General features: G+C 39.9%; 1 protein-coding gene across 1 annotated transcript in view; it reads right to left on the bottom strand.

Moving 5' to 3' along the window:
* Positions 1-22191, bottom strand: part of ACOT12 (acyl-CoA thioesterase 12) — a 76437-nt gene that overhangs the window by 23652 nt on the left and 30594 nt on the right. Inside the window, exons 6-11 of the mRNA XM_021007747.1 lie at positions 13467-13623; positions 9614-9733; positions 5805-5955; positions 4728-4783; positions 3636-3699; positions 691-774 (exon numbers count right to left, since the gene is read on the bottom strand). Of these exons, the coding sequence (XP_020863406.1) occupies positions 691-774; positions 3636-3699; positions 4728-4783; positions 5805-5955; positions 9614-9733; positions 13467-13623 (632 nt within the window). The remainder of the gene's footprint in view (positions 1-690; positions 775-3635; positions 3700-4727; positions 4784-5804; positions 5956-9613; positions 9734-13466; positions 13624-22191) is intronic.

Below are 22191 nucleotides of genomic sequence, written 5' to 3'. Positions count from 1 at the left end.
ATATTACTAATTTCTGAATTTATTGTAAAGAGAATTGCCAAAGGAGTCTGGAAGAAGGAGAAGTCACTTCTGGCTGGGGCATTTGGAAGAAGTTTTATGAAGCAAGTGGGATTTGACATGGGTATTGAATCAATTAAAAGGATTTGGATAGGCTTTGAGGAGAGAAGGCACACTTCATAGGGGAAGCAAAAGCCCAGAGGAAGAGGAAGTAGAAAATGTTTTAGGAAGGTGAGTCAATGAGTTTGGTTGGAATAATTAGGGAGCAGTGAGTGGGAGATAAAGCTGGGGAAAGGTGTTTTGTTTGTTTGTGTGCTTGTTTTAACTTGGAATACCTCTTAATACCTGTCTCGGAGAACTACCATTCCAAAATGATTTATACATCCTTAGGGGAAACAAAAAGCTAGAAAACCATTCAGATTTGATATGGAAAGGAATTTTCATCACAGACGTATCTCCTGAGAGGCTGCCCTAACTGTCGGTATTCTGCAGTAACAAGGCTAATACGTTATAATCAACCTCCTTGGGTAAAGTCATGAAACATTACACGGCCAATTGTCCATGAACAGCACTGCTCCTCCGGAACAAACTGCCTCCCGCAACGTTGTTTCACTCTACGCAGTGTTTTCATGGAACCAATTAGCCACACCAATCAGGGTTCACCTCTTTGGACCGGCGATGTCACCCTCTTACCTTTCCCATAGCACTGATGACTTCCCAACCACTTTTGGCTGCCAGGACTTTGAGAGCATCCACATTGCTGTGACTCAAGTATGCCTGAAATGTAAGCATTTCGAGGGGGAGGCGTGAGTCAAAAATGCAGGAATGATAGCAGATATTAGAAAGTATTTGCTTAGAAAACATATGTGAAGGCCTCTGTATTCTGGCCTTGTTTAAGTTGTGGTTTGAACTTTGATGCTTTATACTTACATTAAGAGGAAGAATATTGCAATGGTTAATACAATGTTTGACTTCTCAAGGTGGGGTACAGACTTGATAATACAGTCACCTAGAGTATTTTGTTTAGTTTTTGCCCCAAGCCCTGAGCTTGGATCAGGGGTAAGGAACCTACAGTCTTGAGGCCAAATCCTGGATTTGTTCTGTGAAGTCTGGATTCAGTCAAAGGGCCACACTTGAGGACCTAGAGGGCCACATGTGGCCTCGATGCTACAGGTTCTCCATCCCGGCTTGGATAATCTTAGTAAACAATTTAACATTAGCCGAAGGATAATCTTTCCTCTTTTAATTTTTCCTGGGCTGGGCATGGTCACAAGGAGGTGTTAGCAGACCCTTATTACCTGTGGGACTCTGGGCAATTCACTTAACCTCTCTTAGCCTCAGTTTCCTCTTCTGTAAAATGGGGATAATAATAGCGCCTACATCCCAGGGTTGTTGTAAGGATCAAATGAGGTCACATACATAAAGTACTTTGTACATCTTAAAGGGGTATGTAAATGCTTTATTATCATCATCATCATCATCATTATCATCAACCACCACCACCACTACCACAACCACAAAGATGTGCCATTCCCTGCCAGCTGCCCAATGGTCTGCATTCATGGGACATCTCATGAGTCCTCTCTTTGCACAATATTTCACAAATACTAGGATCACTCAGCCCATGTCTAAAAACAGACTCAGACCTCAGGGAACTAGATATTTTCTATGGAAAGTTTTGATCTTCAGACTTTTTTTCCCCTCACCAGTTCAGAACAGTTCAAATCTAGAAACTTGCAAAGATCTGGAATGGATTTGATTGAAATAGATACTGAAGTCCTAAACTTTCAGAAGTGGAAGAACCTTATGGGTCATCTAGCCACTGTCAGCATCATTTGCATATAAAACCACAGAGATTAAGTGACCTGCCCAGAGTCATACAGAGACCTGTGATCCAAGAAACATATACTGATAGAAAGTAACTTGTGGGAGAGGGCACTAACAACTGGGAGCAGAATATGGGGATTTGATTCAAATGGAGACAAGACTACAAGTCATGTAAATCAGAAATGTCAAACATGCCAGCTGCCCGTAGCCACCATTACTTCCCAGTTGAGGAACCAGACTAAAATATAATTGGGAAATCTTTTAGAAAATAAATAAAAACAATAAAACAAAGATAGCATTACATTTGGGCAGCTAGGTGGTACAGTGGATAGAGTGCCAGACCTAGAGTAAGGAAAACTCCTCTTTCTGAATTCACATCTGACCTCAGACACTTACTAGCTGTGTGACCCTGGATAAGTCATTTAATCCTGTTTGCCTCAGTTCCTTATCTGAAAAAATGAGCTGGAGAAGGAAATAGCAAACCTCTCCAGTATCTTTGCCAAGAAAACTCCAAATGAGGTCACAAAGAGTCAGACACGACTGAAAATCGACTGAATAATGACTAAAACATTACATTTAAAATTAGGCCAATATACAGCTGCAAGGATGCTTTGGATTAATGGCCACCATTTCTTTTTGAGTTTGACACCACTGATGTAAATGACCAATAGAGGCAAGGCTCACCCCCTTCAAGTTGGCAAAGATGATAAAACACTAAAACAATCAACACTGAAATAACTTTGAGAAGAAACTGTGACCCAGAAGGCTGGTTTTCTACAGGGAAACCTTCTGTCTTTTCCCCTTTCCTGGAGTGGATGTAGAAGAGTCTCCTAGTGTCATAGGAGCTGTTTGTTGGAGGCAGTCCAATCCTGCTCGCCATTGGAACTGGGACTCGAAGCACAACCAAAACCTGACCATGGGGCTGTGCCTTTCCCAGGCCTCTACTGCCCTGTCTGTTTGTTTACCTTTAATATTTTAAGGGTTTTTTTTTTAATTTACATTCTCTGGTCTGTGTCTGAATTCAAATCTAAAGTTTACATTTGCATCTATAAATCACATTAGGCCTGAGGTTTGATTGTAGTATGGTTTGTAACAGCTATGTATTGAGCAAACACATTTCTCATCAGATATTATAAACTAATCTTAAAAAAATCTAGTATCTAGTTTAAAAAAAAAACTGTCATTCCCCCCCTCCCCCCCGATTTATAAGTTAATTTACTTGTGAAGCTGCCTGGTGTGGAAATTCTATCTACCCGTCAGAGAGATGTCTGTGTCACTATGAGGTTGTGACTGCCACAAATAGCTAGACTGTGTTAGGAGCTTGAACCCAGCTTATCCTAATCTAAAGGCCAGATGCCTATTCCAGGATGGCATGCTGCCCCTCAAACTAGTAAATGGGGCTCACAAATACCAGATCTGGGCCATTAACCTGTGAGCAGCTATCTGAAAACAACTGACCTAAAAATGAGAGCTGTCCAAAAGTGCAATGGGCCACCTCGGGGAGTCGTAGTAGGTGGCTAGACACCCAATCATTTGGGATGTTGAAGAGAGAATTCATTTCCAAGTACAGGTTGAATTCAATGGCCACTGATGTCCCTTCTTTAATTCTGAGAATCTGTGATTCTGTGACTTCCTGTGTCTGTGGCTGGGCAACAGTAGATTTGATTGTAGTGAGTAACCAGTTACTAGCTATTTGGTTCTGTTTCAAAATGACGGGATGGACTTGATAAATAAATGAGGGGGAAAACTATATTTTTTTTCCCTGAAGAATTAGTTTGCATTTAGGGGGATCCAGATTATAAAACCATCACCTGGTTGCTTGCATCCCAGTGAACACAAAGTGGAATATCTTCTTTGTGAGGAATAACATATTTCCTGAAACAAAGTTCATAATATTCAGTAATGACTTTTACTCTTTGTCATCAGCCTACAACATTCCTTCATTTATTCATCTATTCACTCAACACACACTTATTATGCACCTACTATGTACTAGGCCCTGTGCTAGGCACTAGGGATACAAGACAAAAAAGGAAAACAGTCCCTATTCTCAAGGAGCTTAAGTTTTATTGGAGAGAACAATATGTAAACAGAAAATCATACACAAAATACACACACGCCTCTGAGGTCACCTCCAGCTCTAGAGAAGATATGATGAACAAACTTAGACAAAGAGGAATTTGGGGATGGCACTAGAAACTAGGAGGAGAATCAGGATGTGGGGGGTTGATATAACCATGGAAATGATCAAAAAGGCAGATAAATGACTGAAAGTTATTCCTGACATATGCATGATTCACACACATCAGACTGGCCAAGATGATGAAAGACAACTGTGAACTGGTCAAAGGTAAGCTTCTCAACAGGTCGGTGCATAGAGTACCATGCCTGGAATCAGGAAGACCTGACTGAGTTCAAATCTGGCCTCAGATACTTGCTAGCTGTATGACCCTAAGCAAGTCACTTCATCCTGTTTGTCTCAGTTTCCTCATCTGTAAAATGAGTTGGAGAAGGAAATGGCAAACCACTTCAGTATCTCTGCCAAGAAAACCCCAAATGGGGTCACCAAGAGTCGGACATGAGTTTGAACAACAACAAAGTTTCTTGAAGGCACAGACAGTTTCTTTTTAGTCTTTGTATCCCTAGCAGGTAGCCCTGTGCCTGGCATATGGTATGCACATAGTAGGTTTGCTACTTGGTTGACTGGTCCAACAACTTTCGGAAGGTCATCAGCAGTGATACAGTATATAGTCCACTCTGGTACAGCAAACTTCCCAAATAGCTATTATATTTCCTAGACTGAAATCAGTGCTTAAAAAAAGATACTTTTGTTAACCAAAAAGCCTACTGTGTATAATATTAATGAGATTTTAGCAACCTTTTTTATATCTTACAACGCATACCTGCCAAGTCGCATTCTCTTCCGTACAATAGCCCCACGATACCTTCTAACATCATCCTTTAAAGAAACAAAACAAAAAAATTAAAATTCAAAAAAATTTTTAAAAAGAAACAAAAAAAACTGCTGATGAATTTTCAGTAAGATACCAGATTTAGGGCTAAAAGAAACCTTAGCAGTTAGGTAGGTTGATATCCTCCCTCTCCCCATTTTATTTGTGAGGAGACTGAAGAGCAGAGAGGAAAAGTGACTTGTCTAAGGACGTGTTTGTTATCGATAACAGGAGAGATTCCAAACCCGTCCTCTAGCCCCAGATCCAGCATTCTTTACTTTTGTACATCTTTACTAAATAATTTTTAGAATTTAATGATGAACTCTTATACCTGTGTGGAATATCCTAACTTGATGTAAGAGTTAACACTCACTTAACACACAGATAGATAAAAATTGACTTCTTCTATTGCTCTCTTACTTTATAATGTGTCCACTTTATTACTCAGAACAGAGGTTTGGAGAAGAAATGAAAAGTAAAGCAATTCTGAGATGAGGGAAATGCCACTGTCTCTTAAGTAGGGAAAGACACCCATTGATGGAGATTCTAAATATGGAAAGATGGTATAGCTAGGTGACCCACTGGCTAGAGCTCAGGTCCTGAAATCAGGAAAACTCATCTTCCTGAGTTCAAATCTGGCCTCAGACACTTACTACCCATGTGACACTGGGCAAATCACTTAACTCTGCCTCAGTTCCTTATCTGTAAAAGAAATGGTGAACCATTCCAGTGTCCTTGCCAAGAAAATCCCAAATGGGGTCATGAAGAGTCAGACACAACTGAAAACAACACAAAAACAAAAACTGAATAGTCTACTGCATAGGTTTACTGTAAGGAAAGCATTTTGCATATTCCAAAGTACTATGTAAACAGATGTTATTATTGAAAAATGGACAAGGCTTAAAGGTGGGGACAAGGTAAAGGACAAGGCAGGGAGTGGATGGAATAGTGTGAACAAAAGGGTTATGTAATGTCATGATTATGGGAGGAGCTAGAAGGCCTCATCATTCAATCTTTTGCAAGCATGACCTTTGAAACAGGCTTGACTCTGGGAAACATGATGAGTTCTTCATTGTCATCAACAGCATAATAAATGAGAAAAGCACTGTTGATGTGCCGGCCTTGGCCTTTGGACCATTCATCACAGTTGTAGGCCTCAACACGAACCCCAACTTCAACCCTACAAAAGGAAAAAAATAAACACAATAAGGCAATCTGACCAGAGCTTGTTATAGACTTGCCTGGCTGAAGAGGCAGAAGGGGGGGCTTCAGGAGAACTGAGGTAGACAACTTGGGTTCAGACCCCAGCACTTCCACTGACTACCTCTGTGAACTGGTCAAGCCATTTAACCTCTCTAGACCTCGATTTCCTCATCTGTAAAATATAGATGACTTTTCACGTCCTCTAAGTTTCTGATCTATGAAATTCATAGAATTTTTTTTTATCCTTGAGCAATTATAAGGATTAAAGGAGCCCCATCCTACATTCATGCTTATGTCTCTGTTTGCCACATGCTCCTTCAGAGAACTCACTTCTTAATTCAATCACTTATATAATAAGTATTTGGGGCACTGTTTGAATTAATAGGTATAATCCCTCATTTGGTACCTTGGATGTGGGAGGAGGGAGAGGGAGGATTTCATTATGTTGTGTAGGTGGCTAATCTAAGGGAGTTCCTTGATCAGCTGGTTGAGTCTTTGTGGGGAAGTTTGATGGCATCGCCGTCTGAAGAGTATGCACATGGCTATTTGACTCATTTTGTTTTTTGTTAACATTCTTTTCATTTACATTGCTGTAGTCATTTTGTATATTGTTTTCCTAGTTCTGCTCACTTCACTTTGTATCCATTCATATCAATCTCAGTATTTTTTCATATTTTTCAGTATTTTTCATATTTCTCAGTTCTTATGGCTCAGTAATAGACAATTGCATCAATGTACCACAATTTGTTTATCCATTCCCCAATCTATGAGCATCCACTTTGTTGCCAATATAATAGGTAGGTAGGTGGTATGGTGGATAGCATAGAGCACTGGACCTGGAATCAGGCAGGCTTGAGTTCAAATCAAGCCTCAGACACTTACTAGCTTGTGGCCTTGGGCAAGTCCCTTAACTTTCTGTCTCCGTCTCTTCATCTGTAAAAATGGAGATAATAATATCCTCTATCTCTCATGGTTGTTGGGAAGATAAAATAAAATAATATTTGTAAGGTACTTTGTAAACCTTAAAGCTAGATGTAAATGTATGTAAATGCTAGATATTATTAACTATTATCACTCCAGTTTTTTGCTACCATACAAAGTGCTATTATAAATATTTTGATGGATATTAGATTTATGTTTCCTCCTATCTTTGACCTCTTGTGGGGGAATATGCCTAGCAGTGGGATCTCTGGGTCCCTATGACCTATTCTAAACTCAGAATGAATTTAGTATCTCAGATATTTGTACTGTTTTGAGACGAACCAAATTTTTGTGTTGGTCTATTTAAAAAATTATCTTCGTTGTAGACTTGGCCACTTTTTCCCACTTTTTCCCTTTTTTGAGTATAAGTCAGAGACTAGAAACCCGAGAGTAGACTTTAATCCCTGGGGTAGAGGAATGAAAGGGGGATGATTGTCCACTCACAAAGTCACCCAGGACCTGAATGGATATGTTCCCTCAGCTCACAACATGGCAGTTTCCCAGCCCAGGGTATGGCAACTGCCAAGCCAATATTAAAGTATAAAGAGTCTTTGTACCATAAGTACATGGGCTGGCCTGCAGAGACAATGGCAGAGACACTCATGACCTTGGGTCAGGGTAACCGGGATGTCAAACGATGAGAACCTTAGCTCATATGAGAGAAAGAGAATGCCTTGGAAGTACCAGACTTAGGGTCACCAGGTTGTTATCAAGAGAAGAGTACAGGAATGCAGCCTTCAAATGAGACAAGGAGAGCTCCTGGGCAGTACCAGCATCTCAGAGAGTGAGAGGGGTCCCATGAGTGGTCCCCAAAGCTAGAGGAGCAGCAAGAGAATTTTAGTCATGATACGCAGGAGCAAAAGACCTCAACTTTGCCCTCCTGTGTTACCATGAGTTATTCAGGTGGTACAGGGCCAATGTGAAGGGGTTGCCTTTCTGATAGCTCCAAATATGTTTCCCTTTCAGGGGGAGTTCACCCTTGAGAGTAGCACTATAGGTCTAGAATCCTATTAGAGTTTTCTAAAAAGAGCCACTCATACAAATAGCAAGGGATTATCACTCTCTCAACCTTTTCTCCATTTCCCTTGCACGGCACTTCATCGCCTATCTCCATACCAGCTTTTGTTTTGTTTTGTTTGTTTTTGTTGTTGTTATTGTTGTTATTGTTGTTGTTGTTGTTGTTTTACTGGCTGTCCCTCAGGCCTGGCTTTCATTCCCTCCTTACTTCTGTCTTATACAATCCTTCACTGTCATCAAGACATAGCTAAAGCACTGTCTTCTCCATTAAGCCCTTCCTGACCTCCTCTCATCTGTTAGTGCCTTTCCTCCCTAACTACCTTATTTAACTGCCTTGTTTTTAGTATTTATTCTGTATATATCTCTGTATGTCCATGTTATCTCCCCCAATAGAAGATAAGCTCCTTATGAAATGAAAGGAAGGATCATTTCATCTTTTGACTTTATATGTCCATAGTAACTGGCACTTAATGATTAACTGTTTCCCTTCCAAGGGAAGAGCATGGTAGGACCCTGGGAAAAGGCAGGAAACGAGAAGGAAAATTTTATCAATTGGGCACGGACTACTGTGAGCAAATTTAAGCATTTTCTGCATCTTCTGTGGGGCAGACTAAAGGCTTTCTCTCCAATGCTAGATACATGCCTTGTTTCTCTGAGGACTTGTCTGGTATCCAAGGACCCATCTATCCACATCTGTAGAGACTTAGACAGGAACTATATTTGAGTTATATGCTCTGAGATTTCCTAGAAGGGGCTCTATATGGGGTCAACACGAACCAAAGAAAAGTAATTTGGGGCAGAGTTGAAGCAGGCAAGAATGGAATTGGTTTGTGTAAGGCTTGAGTTTGGTTGCTAGGCCATCAGTTCTAGGTACTTAAATTTTCTTTTCTCAAAGCAATGGTTTTGTAATCCAAGAAAACAAAACAAATTAGATAATAATTAAATTAGATAATAATAATAAAAATGCTTTTTGACACTTAAATAGAACAGTAGCAAATAATTGAGAACAGCTTTCCACTGTGGAAAGAATAATTAAAAACAAGTACAAAGCAGAGTGGGAATGGATAGTGTTAAATGCCAGCCCTGTCATCACCGAGAGATGCCACTTCATCACCCATAATTTACTTAGTGGGTCTGCGCTAAGGTGGTACAAAAATGCATCTGGACATTTGAAACCAAAGGCTACAATTAAAAAGTTAATAAAATTTAAAAGTTAAATGGCACAGTAGATAGAGCGCTGACCCTGGAGTCAAGAAGACCTCAATTGAAATCTGACCTCAGACACTTACTAGCTGGGTGACCATTGTGTTAACCCTCTTGGCCTCAGTTTCCTCATCTGTAAAATGAGCTGGAGAAGGAAATGGCAAACCAGTCCAATATCTTTGCCAAGAAAACCCCAAATTGGGCCACAAAGAGTTGAACATGACTGAAACGAATGAGTGACAACAATAAAATGATAAAAATAAATAATAAAAATAATAAATTGAATAATAAAATGAAAAAGATAGTCACTTCAAATTATGTACCTATGTTCTCCCTCCTCTCAATGAAGCAAGACTAATGAATAATAATAATAATCTAAACCTGAATTCAAGTTATTCAATAAGGTCCTACATGCACCCTCAGCTGCCTCTTACCAGTTCCGAAAAGTATTGTTCACGATGGCGTTGAAGACAAGGCGATCACCAACAGTAGATGGTCCCCAAAATTTAAACATATCTACCGACTTTAGAATGGGATGTGAGCTACAGAGGCGGCTGAATGAGAAACACAAAAGAAAAAGAGTAAAGCAAAAGAGATCCTTCCGGAAAATAAATTAGGGTGTTCCTATCCATTCGTAACCCTTATGCAGTGAATTGCAGACTAGGAATTGTGTGACTTAGAATTCTTTCACCAAGGGCAGAGTCAGGGTAAGTGGGTGTGTGTTGGTACAGAGGACAGTCTGGTCTGATTCTGATTGTAGTCCTAAGAGGGGAAAGCCTATTCCAAAGAACACAGACACCACTGCTCAGTGTTGATTAGAGTGGGTTGAATCTAGCTCCAGTTAAGCTGCCCTCATTGTGGCTCAAGTTAATTGTTTGCTAAATGACTATCTTTTTTTTCCCTGCAAAGAGTAAAACAAATAGATGGATTGCACATGTTGGCAGTGTTACTATATGCCATCTGCAAGAAACTTTGTACTTTGTGCATACTCAGTGTGATAATGTACCAAACTGTGGCTGGATGGTCACCTCGGGGCCCTACTGGTAACAGACCTACTCTACTCTAGTTCCTAGGGAAGGAAATTCTGCGTTAAATTTGCTTTAATGGGGGTGGCTAGGTGGTGCAGTGGATAGAACACCGGCCCTGGATTTGGGAGGACCTGAGTTCAAATCCAGCCTCAGACACATAACACTTACTAGCTGTGTGACCCTGGGCAAGTCACTTAACCCCCATTGCTTAACCCCCCCAAAAAAATTTGCTTTAATGAAATCTGCACTCTTGTCCAGGGAGACCTGAAACCAGAGACGCAGTGTATATCACCACAGTTGGACTGTAGCTTGAAGGAAATATGGAAGTGGCTGCCACATTTTTCTGTCCTTGGGCTGGTGTGGTCCAGTGCCATTGATTCATTGGTGTCACAGTTAAAGGAAATACCAGCACATTAAAGGAAAGGGGGAAAGTGGTGGATTTTCTCCACACCCAAAAAACGACCAGCCCTGCCATTCACAACCCAAGAAGCTCTTTAGCCTGTCATGTCACACTCTTTCTGTGAAATCTCAAATTTCAAAACAATAATGACACAAAGAAATGGTTATATTTCATGATTTTCCATAGGTTTAGATGTTACCCTTAGTCCTTCAATTGCAAGAGAAAGAGTTTGAGCCAAGGGCTCAGCCCTGTCTAGTTCCATTATTTGTGCTTGCAAAGGAACATGCCCAGGAATGATCTTTTGCCATCATAGAATGACAACCTTCTCATTTTATTTAAAAACAAAGTTCCTTCATTTAGGCATAGCTCAAAGCAGCAGTAAATACAACTTTCTAAGAGTGGTACTTTCTATATAAATGAATATTTGAATTTTCTTTTAAATTTGGGGGAAAAAATGAACTCTGCTTTGGTTGCATCAGATGAGAGTTCCAATTCGAATGTTTTCTAACTCTTCAACATGCCTTGAAGCTGCTCCATTCCCTACATGGTTATTTTAAACACAGAATCACCTTTTTTAAATTGAAGAAAGTTTTACATGCATTCTCCCCCAAATTGCTTCTTTTTCTTCTCATTTCTCATTTAAACCTTTGGCCATAGCAATTCTAACAAGCGCTTTCAAAGGTCAGACAACACTCTAAGTTGCCATAAAAAGGCTTGTAGTCAGACAATTTTTTTAAGCATAAGAGACTGTTTTCTATTTCCATTCAGTCTATTCACCTTTGTAATAAAACCATTGTCACAATGAGCTTGTGTCACAAGATCAGCATCCATAATTCAGAGAAAAGTGTGAAAACTGCTATCTTATTTTTATTTTTGAACTAGGAGCTCAGATGGTCATTTTCAGGATAATCTACCTGAACTCATTCTTTGATGACTAAGATTACTTCCAGCCCTTCATACACTCCCCATCTCACCTTGTTTTAACCCCGTTTTACATCTCCACTGACTGCTCCCTTATTCTCATCCTCTTTAACCTCCCCACCCCCACCTCCCACTGTCAGATGATCCACCCATTCCACTGTGCTCTCCAGAATGCCTGATCCATAAGTAATAAACTAGTTTTTCTCTTAAATTTTTTCCTTTCTTGCTCCCTCCATCTTCTGGCTCCTTCCTGACCACACTGGCCATCCTTTCCAGCAATGGGGGCACTTTCATTCAGATCTCTCTTGTGAGGGAGTTGGGATACTCCATGCTCCCCATCACCTCTTTCAAGCTCTTCATCTACCACTGTCACCATAACCTCTCTTCCTTTGTGATCTTTTTAATCCATATTTATTACCCATTGAAGATTCCGGTGCCTGGGGTGTACTGACCTTTAGAACGCTTCTTCTTTCTTCTTCAATGCATTCAATGCCTGCTTCACAGTCCTTCTTTTCTCCCCAACTTTCAAGAAAAACTCATTTGGGGTTTTCTTGACAAAGATACTGGAGTGGCTTGCCATTTCCTTCTCCAGCTCATTTTGCAAATGAGGAAACTCAGGCAAACAGGGTTAGGGACTTGCCCAGGGTCACACAGCTAGTGTCAGAGGCTTGTTTTGAACTCAGGTCTTCCTGAGTCCAGGGCCAGCACTTTATCCACTATGCCACCTAGCTGTCATGCCTTCATTTTACATGTTGGAACTCCCTCAAACACCCTAATCTCTCAACTCCTCATTTTGCTCATTTCTTATGACCTCTACCTCTACCTCCATCCCATCTCAGCTATACACCAAGAGCACCATATCTTTGATCTTTCCATCACCCCCAAGTATTATATATCCGCAACCGGGAACTCTGAAATTCCCTTATTTGGTCACAACCTATCACCTTTTCCTCTGCCTTACAATCCCTAACCTTGTTCTTTATCCTCACTAAGACCTCCAATCTCTCCACCCCTTAGTTCTTCCCCAGGCTATCACCCCTGTACTGTGATGCAATGGATAAAGAAATGGGCCTGGAGTGAGGAAGACCCGAGTTCAAACCTATCGTCAGACACTTATGAGCTGTGTGACCCTGGACAAGTCATCACTTAACCTCTGTCTGCCTCAGTTTCCTCAACTGTTAAATGGGGATAATAATAACACCTCCTTTCCAGGATTAAATGAGATATTTGTAGAATGCATAGCACAGTACCTGTTACATAGTAATTGCTTAACAAATGTTTATCTCCTTTCTCTCCTTCTTTTCTCTCCTTCCCTCCCTCCCTTCTTCTCATTCTTCTTTTCTTCCTTCCTTTCTTCTTTTGCTCCTTCCTTTGTCCTCCCTCCCTCCCTCCCAGCTGTCTGACTGTTCTCAGTCTCTTTTGCTGGATTTTTATTCAGCTCCCATTCTCTAACCTCCAGGGTCCCTCAAAGCTCTGTCTTATGCTCTCTTCTCCTTTCCCTCTATACTATTTTACTTAGTGATCTCATCAACTCCCACAGATTCAATGATTATTTCTATGCAAATGACTCTCAATTCAATTTGGTCAGCCTCAATCTCTCTACTGACCTCCAGTCTTGCATCTCCAACTGCCCATTGGACATCCTGAACTTAATAAATGCTAGTAGATTGCCTGGGACAAAAGGACAGATTAATCATGGAGTAAAGGACTATTTGTTGTGGGTTCTCTCAAAAAATTATTTTAATGAAAGATACCATTTCCCCACGTTCTGTCTTTCAAGCCTTTACAATACTAACACACCTCCTGATCTTGGCCTCACTATTCTTTTTTCTCACTCACTAGCGACTCCCCTACCCGCCTACCCCTGCCAGAAGAGCAGGTGGTTTTTTCAAGAGAGGGTCATATGTCACAGTTCAAAAGTCAAAACCAATAAATAACCTTGCTGAAATGTTAGCCACTGTCTCCATCCAAGCCATAATCTGGCCCCCAAATGTATTTCCATGATGATTTGCATGGGGTGGAAGGACAAGTTCAATGCTCTGTACCCAGGTATCACCAGTTGAAATCATATCATCCTCTTGATCACAGATGACATCTGAAATGGAAATGGGAAACATTAAATGCAGTAGCTTTAACCAGTGTCCCCAGGGTGCCCACTCCCTCAAGCAGAAGGACTGACCCCTTGCTGCCTGTAAAAATGAACTCATTCCCTTCATGAACAGCCACCTGAGAAAGCAAACAAGTTTCATTCTGGACAGGGATCAGTTTCGTCTTCATGCAAAGGGTTAAGATAACAAAACTGAAAGTGTTTTCTCCTTCTGTACCTGTCCCTGGTAGATATGCTTTGGAATTAGTATTTTCTTTTTTCTTTAATATTGCAACCATCTTGCTTCCTATTCACAACAGTCTTTCAGAGTTTTGGTTGGAAGAATGGATAAATACAAAGGGGAATTTAAGATCTGAGATATGTATGTACAGCCACTGCCTTTCTGGGGCACAGTGACTGAGTGCTCTAAACCTCTCTGAGAATGCCACTTGCTATGGAAATGCTGTTGGGGTTTTTAAAAAAGGCTGTTATGAGCAGAAGAGACACAATACTGCTGTACATCTCAGTGTCCTTCTGCTGCTTCAGAATCATATTGCCTGCATTTACTGACAAATTGGTTTTTACTGTCAACAATGGAGAAATCATTTACTCTGGCAGCAAAGAAATAAAATGTATTCAATTATGCTTCCTGCATCATCAAGTGAATCACCAGCTAGGCTTAAATCTCACAAGTGTTGTTGTTTGGGTGGGTGCGTAATTCAGAAAGCACATATCCGGTGGTTTTGGCCGGGGACAGAGCTCAGTTTGCAATGTGAGAAGAGAGGAACATCCATGTATGTGGGCACGGCAAGATCATCTGGTGTGGAAATTCCTATAGAAGCATGAATAAAGACTGCAATGAACTTCCTTTGGGTCTCAATAAAACAGCTTTGAAACAACTTTCCCTGGCATGTTCCTCAGTAGGCTTGTGAGGAAGAGTGACTACTGACAACCCACTTTCTTAAAATCCAGATTTTCATGTCTTTGTCCCTCTCTTATTTATTCTTATTCTGCCTCCATTCCATCACATTTCATTGATTTATCCAGAGGCCTTCCTCACAATGGGACATTTTGGGTTATCCTCAAATGGTCAGAATGTTCCCCGTCTTCTTTCATGGCTTCTGCCACAGAGCTCTGCCAACTCATGCTGAACACCTTTGTCCTCTCTTTATAAAGGACCATTCATTCGGGGTCCACACACAGTGAAAACAAATTTAGTTCATGGAGTTAGAGCTACAAGTCATTTAGTTCAAACCTCTCTTTTTTCAGTTGAGGAAACTGAGAACCAGAAGGCAATTCAGAAAAATCAGGAAAAAAAGAATATATCAACTTTCACTCAAATATCTGAAATGTCCATCCACAACACACTAAAACATTTGCCTCAAAACTCAACAGCTTTATGAAGATTTTCCAGATTAATTCTCCCTAGCTCAGGTCTCTCCATTCATTCCAGCGTACCCTGAAACCTAGAATATAATCACTTACTATTAAAAATGCAATGTTCAGGGGCAGCTTGGTGGCGCAGTGGATAGAGCACCAGCCATGAAGTCAGGAGGACCTGAGTTCAAATCCGGCTTCAGACCAAACACTTGACACTCACTAGCTGTGTGACCCTGGGCAAGTCACTTAACCCCAATTGCCTAAAAAAAAAAATGCAATGTTCAGACGTGATATAATACATAAGCCTTATAGCTCTTATGAAAACTATATCCATTTGACAGGTAGGTGTCTACTAGAAAATGATCATGAGGATTCTGTCCCAGTGTGAGGCAGCAGGCTCTGACTTGAGCTAAAGAAAAATAATCACGCCTCTGCCTTTTTGAGAAGCAGTATGGCGTGGGGTAGTGGGAACAACTTAGCCTCAAAAGCAGGAAGCCCCGAGTTTAAGAACACTTCTATCACCTGCTCTCAGCGTGTGACCTTGGACCAGTCAATGCTTGTCTTAATCTCTTGGGACTCTAGCACCTCCCTGAGAGATGAGGGTTCTTCCCGGCTTTGCTCATGGGCCCCTTGGGCAATCAGATGAAGGACCTCTTCTCATAAAAATGGTTTTAAATGCATAAAATAAAATACATAGAATTTCAAAGGAACCCAATTTTATTGATACAGTTATCAAAATATTGGAGGGAAAAAAACAAATTCATGGACCCCCTGAAATCTATCCATGCACCCCTTGGGGATCTGTGGACTCCAGGTTAAGTACCCTTGCTCTAAGATGGTAAGTTATAGAGAAGGTACGTCCACCTACAAGGGTAGAAGGAGATGAAATCACAGGCTTAGTCTTATATATATGCACACATAGCTATGTATTCTGTGTGTGTATATACACACGGACATACATATATGTATATGTTTATAGATATACATACATATATACATATAGATATGTATATACATATCTATGTATATATACACATAGATATGTATACACACACACACACACACACACACACACACACACAGGTGTGTATGAGTAATTCTAAACAGTTGTAATGAGTTGCCCTTATCTGTATGCTCTTTGTGATGTGTCCATCTTACCTCTGAGCTTGCTAGGGGGCGCCACAGTGCACAGAGCATGGGACCTGCAGTCAGGAAGACTCATCTTTCTGAGTTCAAATCTGCCATCAGATACTTACTAGCTGTATGACCCCGGGCAAGTCAGTTAACCCTGTTTGCCTCAGTTTCCTCATCTGTAAAGTGAGCTAGAGAAGGAAATGGCAAACCACTCCAGTATCTTTGCCAAGAAAATCCCAAATGGGGTCACGAAGAGTCAGACACGGACGACTGAAATAATTGAACAACAAAAATCCTACGCCTCCCTTTGGATAGCAAAATGCTCAGGCTCATGGCCTTCACCTTATCATTTCATCTCTCCCTCCTCACTCCACTTAATGCAACAATATTGTCCACACACAGACTACTCTTAATTGGTCATGAGAGACTGAGTCATCAAGTAAAAGATGTGACTCTCCATCATCTTTAGCTGGGTACACTTGACCCTAAAGTGGATGTCCTTTCCCCTAGAAGAGCATCTCCTTTTTTTGAAAGGCTCTCTGCTTGGATGTCCTTTCCAGAGAAGCAATTGCCACTTCCTCTGTCACTCAGTGCCCATGTCTCTTGTGGTGTCCATCAGGAGGGGATCTTGCTCAGTCACAACACCCAGGTCCAGCTCCTGACCAAAGGAGACCCTGAGGATTGAAAAAGCTACTTCCCAGCAGTTAATTCTTTTTCTTATTTGCCAGTATCTATGTGGCTACTTTCTCCTTGACTTAAAAACAAAGACAAAATTCTGTCTATTTTGCTAATCTTGAAGAAACTTGGTCCAAATGTCAATATAAATCCTGTCCCAGTTTTCTGGGAATAACGGTGTATTCTTGTAAGGTTGGAGTTCAAACTCAGGGGACCTGAATATGTGGTGCAGCCCCAGAATTAAGGACTGAAGGGCTGTAAAGTTTAAACACCATACGCCTCTAATTGAAAGGACCTTAGCATTTAAGTGCTTTCTTTGAAATTTCAGGTATGTTTTGCAGGCACATGCTCCAGGGTCCCATTTGCTGTTAGCTCAAGCTTATTTGTCATGTGTGGGTCAAACATCTCATTGAGCAGACAAGAAAAGCTGTACAATACCTGCGGCTGTGTGTGCTCCTCTGAGCAAATTTGTACTTTAGATGTTCTTAGAGCATTGTGTAATATTGACAGCACAACTTGACATTTCAGTTTCATGCTTTCAAGCTAGTTGGAAAGCCAATGAAAAAGTACAGGGGAAAGAACAATCACTTTAAAGTCAGAGGACCTGAGTTCAGATTCCAACTGTGATGCCTACTGTGGGTATGACCTTGGGCAACCTTCTGGGCCTTAGTTTCTCCATTTGTAAAATGAGGGAATTGGGCATGTAAGGGTTATATAATAACAAGGCTTCCATTCAGGTATGGGTTGGAATAGATGCCCACAGATGTCCCATCCAGATCTTAAATTCTATGATTCTGGCAGTAAAAACAACACTGGATTTGGAAGTTGAGGATCTGGGTTTGAATCTTGACTCTGCCACTTACTTGTCATATGTTATGAAGTCATTAAATATTAAACTCAATATACAAAACTATTAAAGCTCAAAAGTGCACTGAGATTTTTGGGACACCCTTTATGTTATAAACACAACCTGCAGATATAGTATGTGCTCTAGCCCTTAAGCTGTGCCATTATGCTTCAACCTGTAGATTGAAGAAGTTAGACTAGAAGATCTGGAAGGGCCCTTCTAGATCTAAATCTATGACGCTGTGATTTTCCAGGATCATGCCCTTTGACCCTTCAAGAGCTGTTGCTGGGACCACAGCCTAAGGATATTATCAGAAAAAACAAAGAGTCATCTACACTAACATATTTATATTGGCCCCCAAACAAGCAAACAAACCCCAAACCTGTAAACAGCTTTTATGTTCAATAATTGAGGAAAGGCTAAATAAATTGTAGTGTATTAATGTTATGGAGTATGGAGGTTCCATAAAATGACAGGTAGGACATGTACAAAGCATTGTGGGGAGACCAAGTAGTGATATAGAACTATAATTGCAAAATCAGAATGTATTTACTGGTTGTGATTAGATTTTTGTAAAAAGCAACAAAATCTAATAAATACACAGATGAAAAAAAGCTAAGAAAGGAATTCAGAAGCAAATGAAGTGCCATCATTTTGCTATAATGTACAAGGGCATAGTTTATTTTTGGCAGACTTAATAGTGTAGAGTTTACGGCTTTATGTGTGATTTAATGCCTTATATGTTTATTTGGTTATTGGTTCTTCTTTATGGTTATTGAGTGTAGGATTAAAAAAGCAAAAGAAGATTTCAGGTCAGTACCTTTGACATGGACTAAGGTCAAAGGACTAAGGACGGATATATTTCTTTCTACATGCCTGCCAGTGAAGAGCTAGGCAAATAGTAACTCCCAAGTAAATATTTAATTGATTACATGATTAATAATAACAAAGAATCCTCATACTGCCTCTCTCAGCCTTCCATGACAGCAGAAAAAGGCCAACGGGTTACTAGGGCGATGGCTCCCACTCCCACCCCAAAGTGCTCCATCCATAAGAAAGAGAGTGACCTGCTTCTCTTCTCTTTTGGGGGCTTATTCAGTTTTCCTGCTTCTCTAACAAGCTGCATTTGGGACATAAAACATCTTTCCAAAGGATGATGTCCCACCTTCTAAGTATGATATTTTGACTGAAGCAAAAAGAACTTGGTATTTTCCCAAAAAATATTCAGTAATAGAAATTCCCCTTAAGCACTACATTTAAAAATAGTAAGTGCATTTGCAAATGCTTTACTAATGTATGCAAATTGCCCTGACATTAGTAAATGCCTTAATTTTTTTTCAAGCTAGTTTTAAAAAAATTATTCCCACTGTACTTTGAAGTGCTTGATGGGCACAGAGCTGACCCAGTTTTCTCAGATGGCTGAGGTTCTGTTACTTCTTTGGAAATCTATGTTCCTTCTCACCTATTACAGCATAAGAACTGATTATTACTTCAAAATAATTAGCTTATTCTCTCTTAGGTAAGCCCCATTAGAACCACTGGCATGTGAGGTGGCTCTATGGCCTACACTGCTAGGCATTGGGACAGGGATCGATCCAGAGTTAGGAAGACCTGGGTTCAAATCCCACCTCAGATGCTTACTAGTTGTGTGACTCTTCGCGAGTTACTTAACTTCTCTAAGCCTTGGTTTCCTCATGCATAAAAGGAGGACAATAAAACCTGTTGTACTTATCTCACGGGGTTTTTGTGAAGATCTAAGGAGGTAATGTTTGTAAAATGCTTTGTAAACCTTAAAACTCTCAATAAATAAATAAATAAATAAATAAATATATGTATATATATCCATTGTTATTATTATTATTATTATTATTTCCATATTTTTTGATAAGGTTGAGATAGAAATAGTCCTGAGACTAGTCACCATACTACTGCTGCTTTTAAAAAAATATTTAATGTCCTGTAGACTATTGCATAGGCAGATAAAATAACTGCTTTTTTTTCCTGAATAAAAATATTTGGAGGTAAACTTGAAAGCATCCTTGTAGGACGCTCCCAATAGGAGATAAAGCAACAAGGATGCCAATATCTCATCCTGTGCCCACATAATTCTGATCTCTGCAGAGTCTTTGTGTTTTGAAATCTTTTTGTTCTAAGTAGTATAGGGATTATTTATGAAAGCTGATGCAGTTACCATCATAATCATCATCATCACCATCAACAACAACAACCTACAAACCCCAGTTGCCCAAAGTAACAATAAATAAATTGGCCTTCGATGGCCTTAGTGGTCTATAACATGGGGTCAAACACAAATAGAAACAGGGTCCCCTAATCCCTACAGAAGGATCCCTGTGGATAGCATATTTACTTGGATTTCAAATGGAATATTATCTATGTTTTATTGTACTTTTATTTATTTTGTTAAATACTTCCCAATTACATTTTAATCTGGTTTGGGCTGCACTTGGGAATGTCGGGGGCTGTATGTAGTTCATAGGTCAAGTGTTTGACAAATCTGGTCTATAAGAACTACTATGGCTTTGAAATATAATCAACGAAACTCAAAGAAAAAACAATTTTTCTTTTTTGATCAAGAGGATTTTGGAATAATTTGCTCCTCATCAGGTAATTCTATCTAGCAATACAGGTCCGCACCTACTCTGCAACTCATTGTCTTAGAATTGCCTGGCATGCTGACACTCAGGGTCATACAGCCAGATTGTGTTAGTCATAGGCCTTGAACCTAACTTTAGCAGGACTCAGAGGTTCGCTTTCTATCTTCTTTCGCACATAGAGGAAGAATAAAATTAAAATTATATGTACACAGTTTGAAAAAATGGTATTCTAATAAAGTTTATGACATGTAGCCCTGACAACCAATTTCCCACCAGATAGAAACTAAAATATGTTAATAACCTTTATCTACACTTCTGTGGCCATTAACATTTGGATGATTATAACTTGATTCTGTTTACCTGTTAATCTGAAATGCATCTTGTCCTCTCCTACCAGTTGTAAAAACTGCTGTCCAAAATCCTCTGCAAATGACTTGCATTATTTCCATAACTCCTGATAAAAACCTAACTCTATAAAAATCTTACCTAAATTGTCTTGCTCTCAAGCAGGGGAAAGACAAGGATGTTTGACATAGCTTGTCAATCTCTCAGGAAAAGAATTGGCGGGACTGACTGCTTGGATAGAGAGATGGTGACAAGATTAATTAATTATTAATTATTAATTAATTCATTATTAATTAATAATGAATTAATTAATTTATTATTAATTAAATGCTTCATTTGTGTGAGGTATTTACGGGCATTTCCTTTAACGGTATAGTGTACTATGGATGGTCTTTGCTGAGGTGGGGAGTTACTTCCATAAATAAATGAAAGTAGCTTGAACCCAGGATGATATTAACATCCCACCCAGAAAACACAGTTGATCTCTACTGAGCCAGGTATGGTATCTGCTATCTTTGCTGTGATCCGGTCAGTGATAATAAGCTGTGAGTCCAGATGAGTAACGGGTTTGGAAAGACTTCCCTATAGCAATCTGGAAGTAAATTTGGATTGATATGGAAACAACTACATGTTATAGTGAAATGAACACTGAGTTTGGAGTCTCTGCCGCTTGCTAGCTATATGATTTTGGGAAAGCCATTTAATTCCTCTGGGCTTTAGTTTCCTCATTTGTAAAATGAGGGAGTTGGAACTGATGCCTTCTAAGGCTCCTTCTAACTCTAAGCCTATTGTGACTTTATATTACTCAGAAAGACTCATGAGCTTTATTCACATTTTTAGCCAACTGCGGGCTCCACTAGTGGCCTATTTATGCCTCTTCCTTTCAAAGTTCAGATTTGTAGTTGTAAGAAATTATAAAAATGCTTTGTAGACACTGGTATGCAGTAAGGAAGGGTGGCAGAGCCCAGATCACTGCACATACTGTGGAAATGACAATGTTACGAGTTGCCTTTCCCCTCAAGGATTGACAGCACTTTGAAACAATCATTCTTCTGTCTTTGGTGAGCTGCTACACACACCAAAGGGATAGCCCTTAGCAAGTTATCTTTCTGCCATGGTGAGTCTGAGTACGCTTTCTTAGCATTTTTTAAACGATTCAACAATGGAAAAGGGAAGAACTCATGACCAAACAAGAGATAGAGAGAATTATGAAGTGTAAAATAGAAATTTTGATGATATTAAATGAAAAAGCTTTTGCACAAACAAAACCAATGTAAGCTATCTATAGGCATATGAAGAAGTGCTCTAAATCACTTTTGATTAGAGAAACACAAATTAAAATAACTTGGAGATACCACCTCACACTTATCAGATTGGCTAATATGACAAAAAAGGGAAAATGATAAATGTTGGAGATAATGTGGGAAAACTGGGACATTAATGCACTATTGGTGGAGCTGTGAATTGGGCCAACCATTCTGGAGAACAACTTGGAACAATGTCCAAAGGGCAACCGAATTGTGCATACCCTTTGATCCAGCAATACCACCACTAGGTCTATATCCCAAAGAGATCATAAAA

Source organism: Phascolarctos cinereus, unplaced genomic scaffold, assembly GCF_003287225.1.
Source record: "Phascolarctos cinereus isolate Bilbo 61053 unplaced genomic scaffold, phaCin_HiC Scaffold_4;HRSCAF=312, whole genome shotgun sequence".
Lineage (NCBI taxonomy): Eukaryota > Metazoa > Chordata > Mammalia > Diprotodontia > Phascolarctidae > Phascolarctos > Phascolarctos cinereus.
This window is presented reverse-complemented; position numbering and strand designations above follow the sequence as displayed.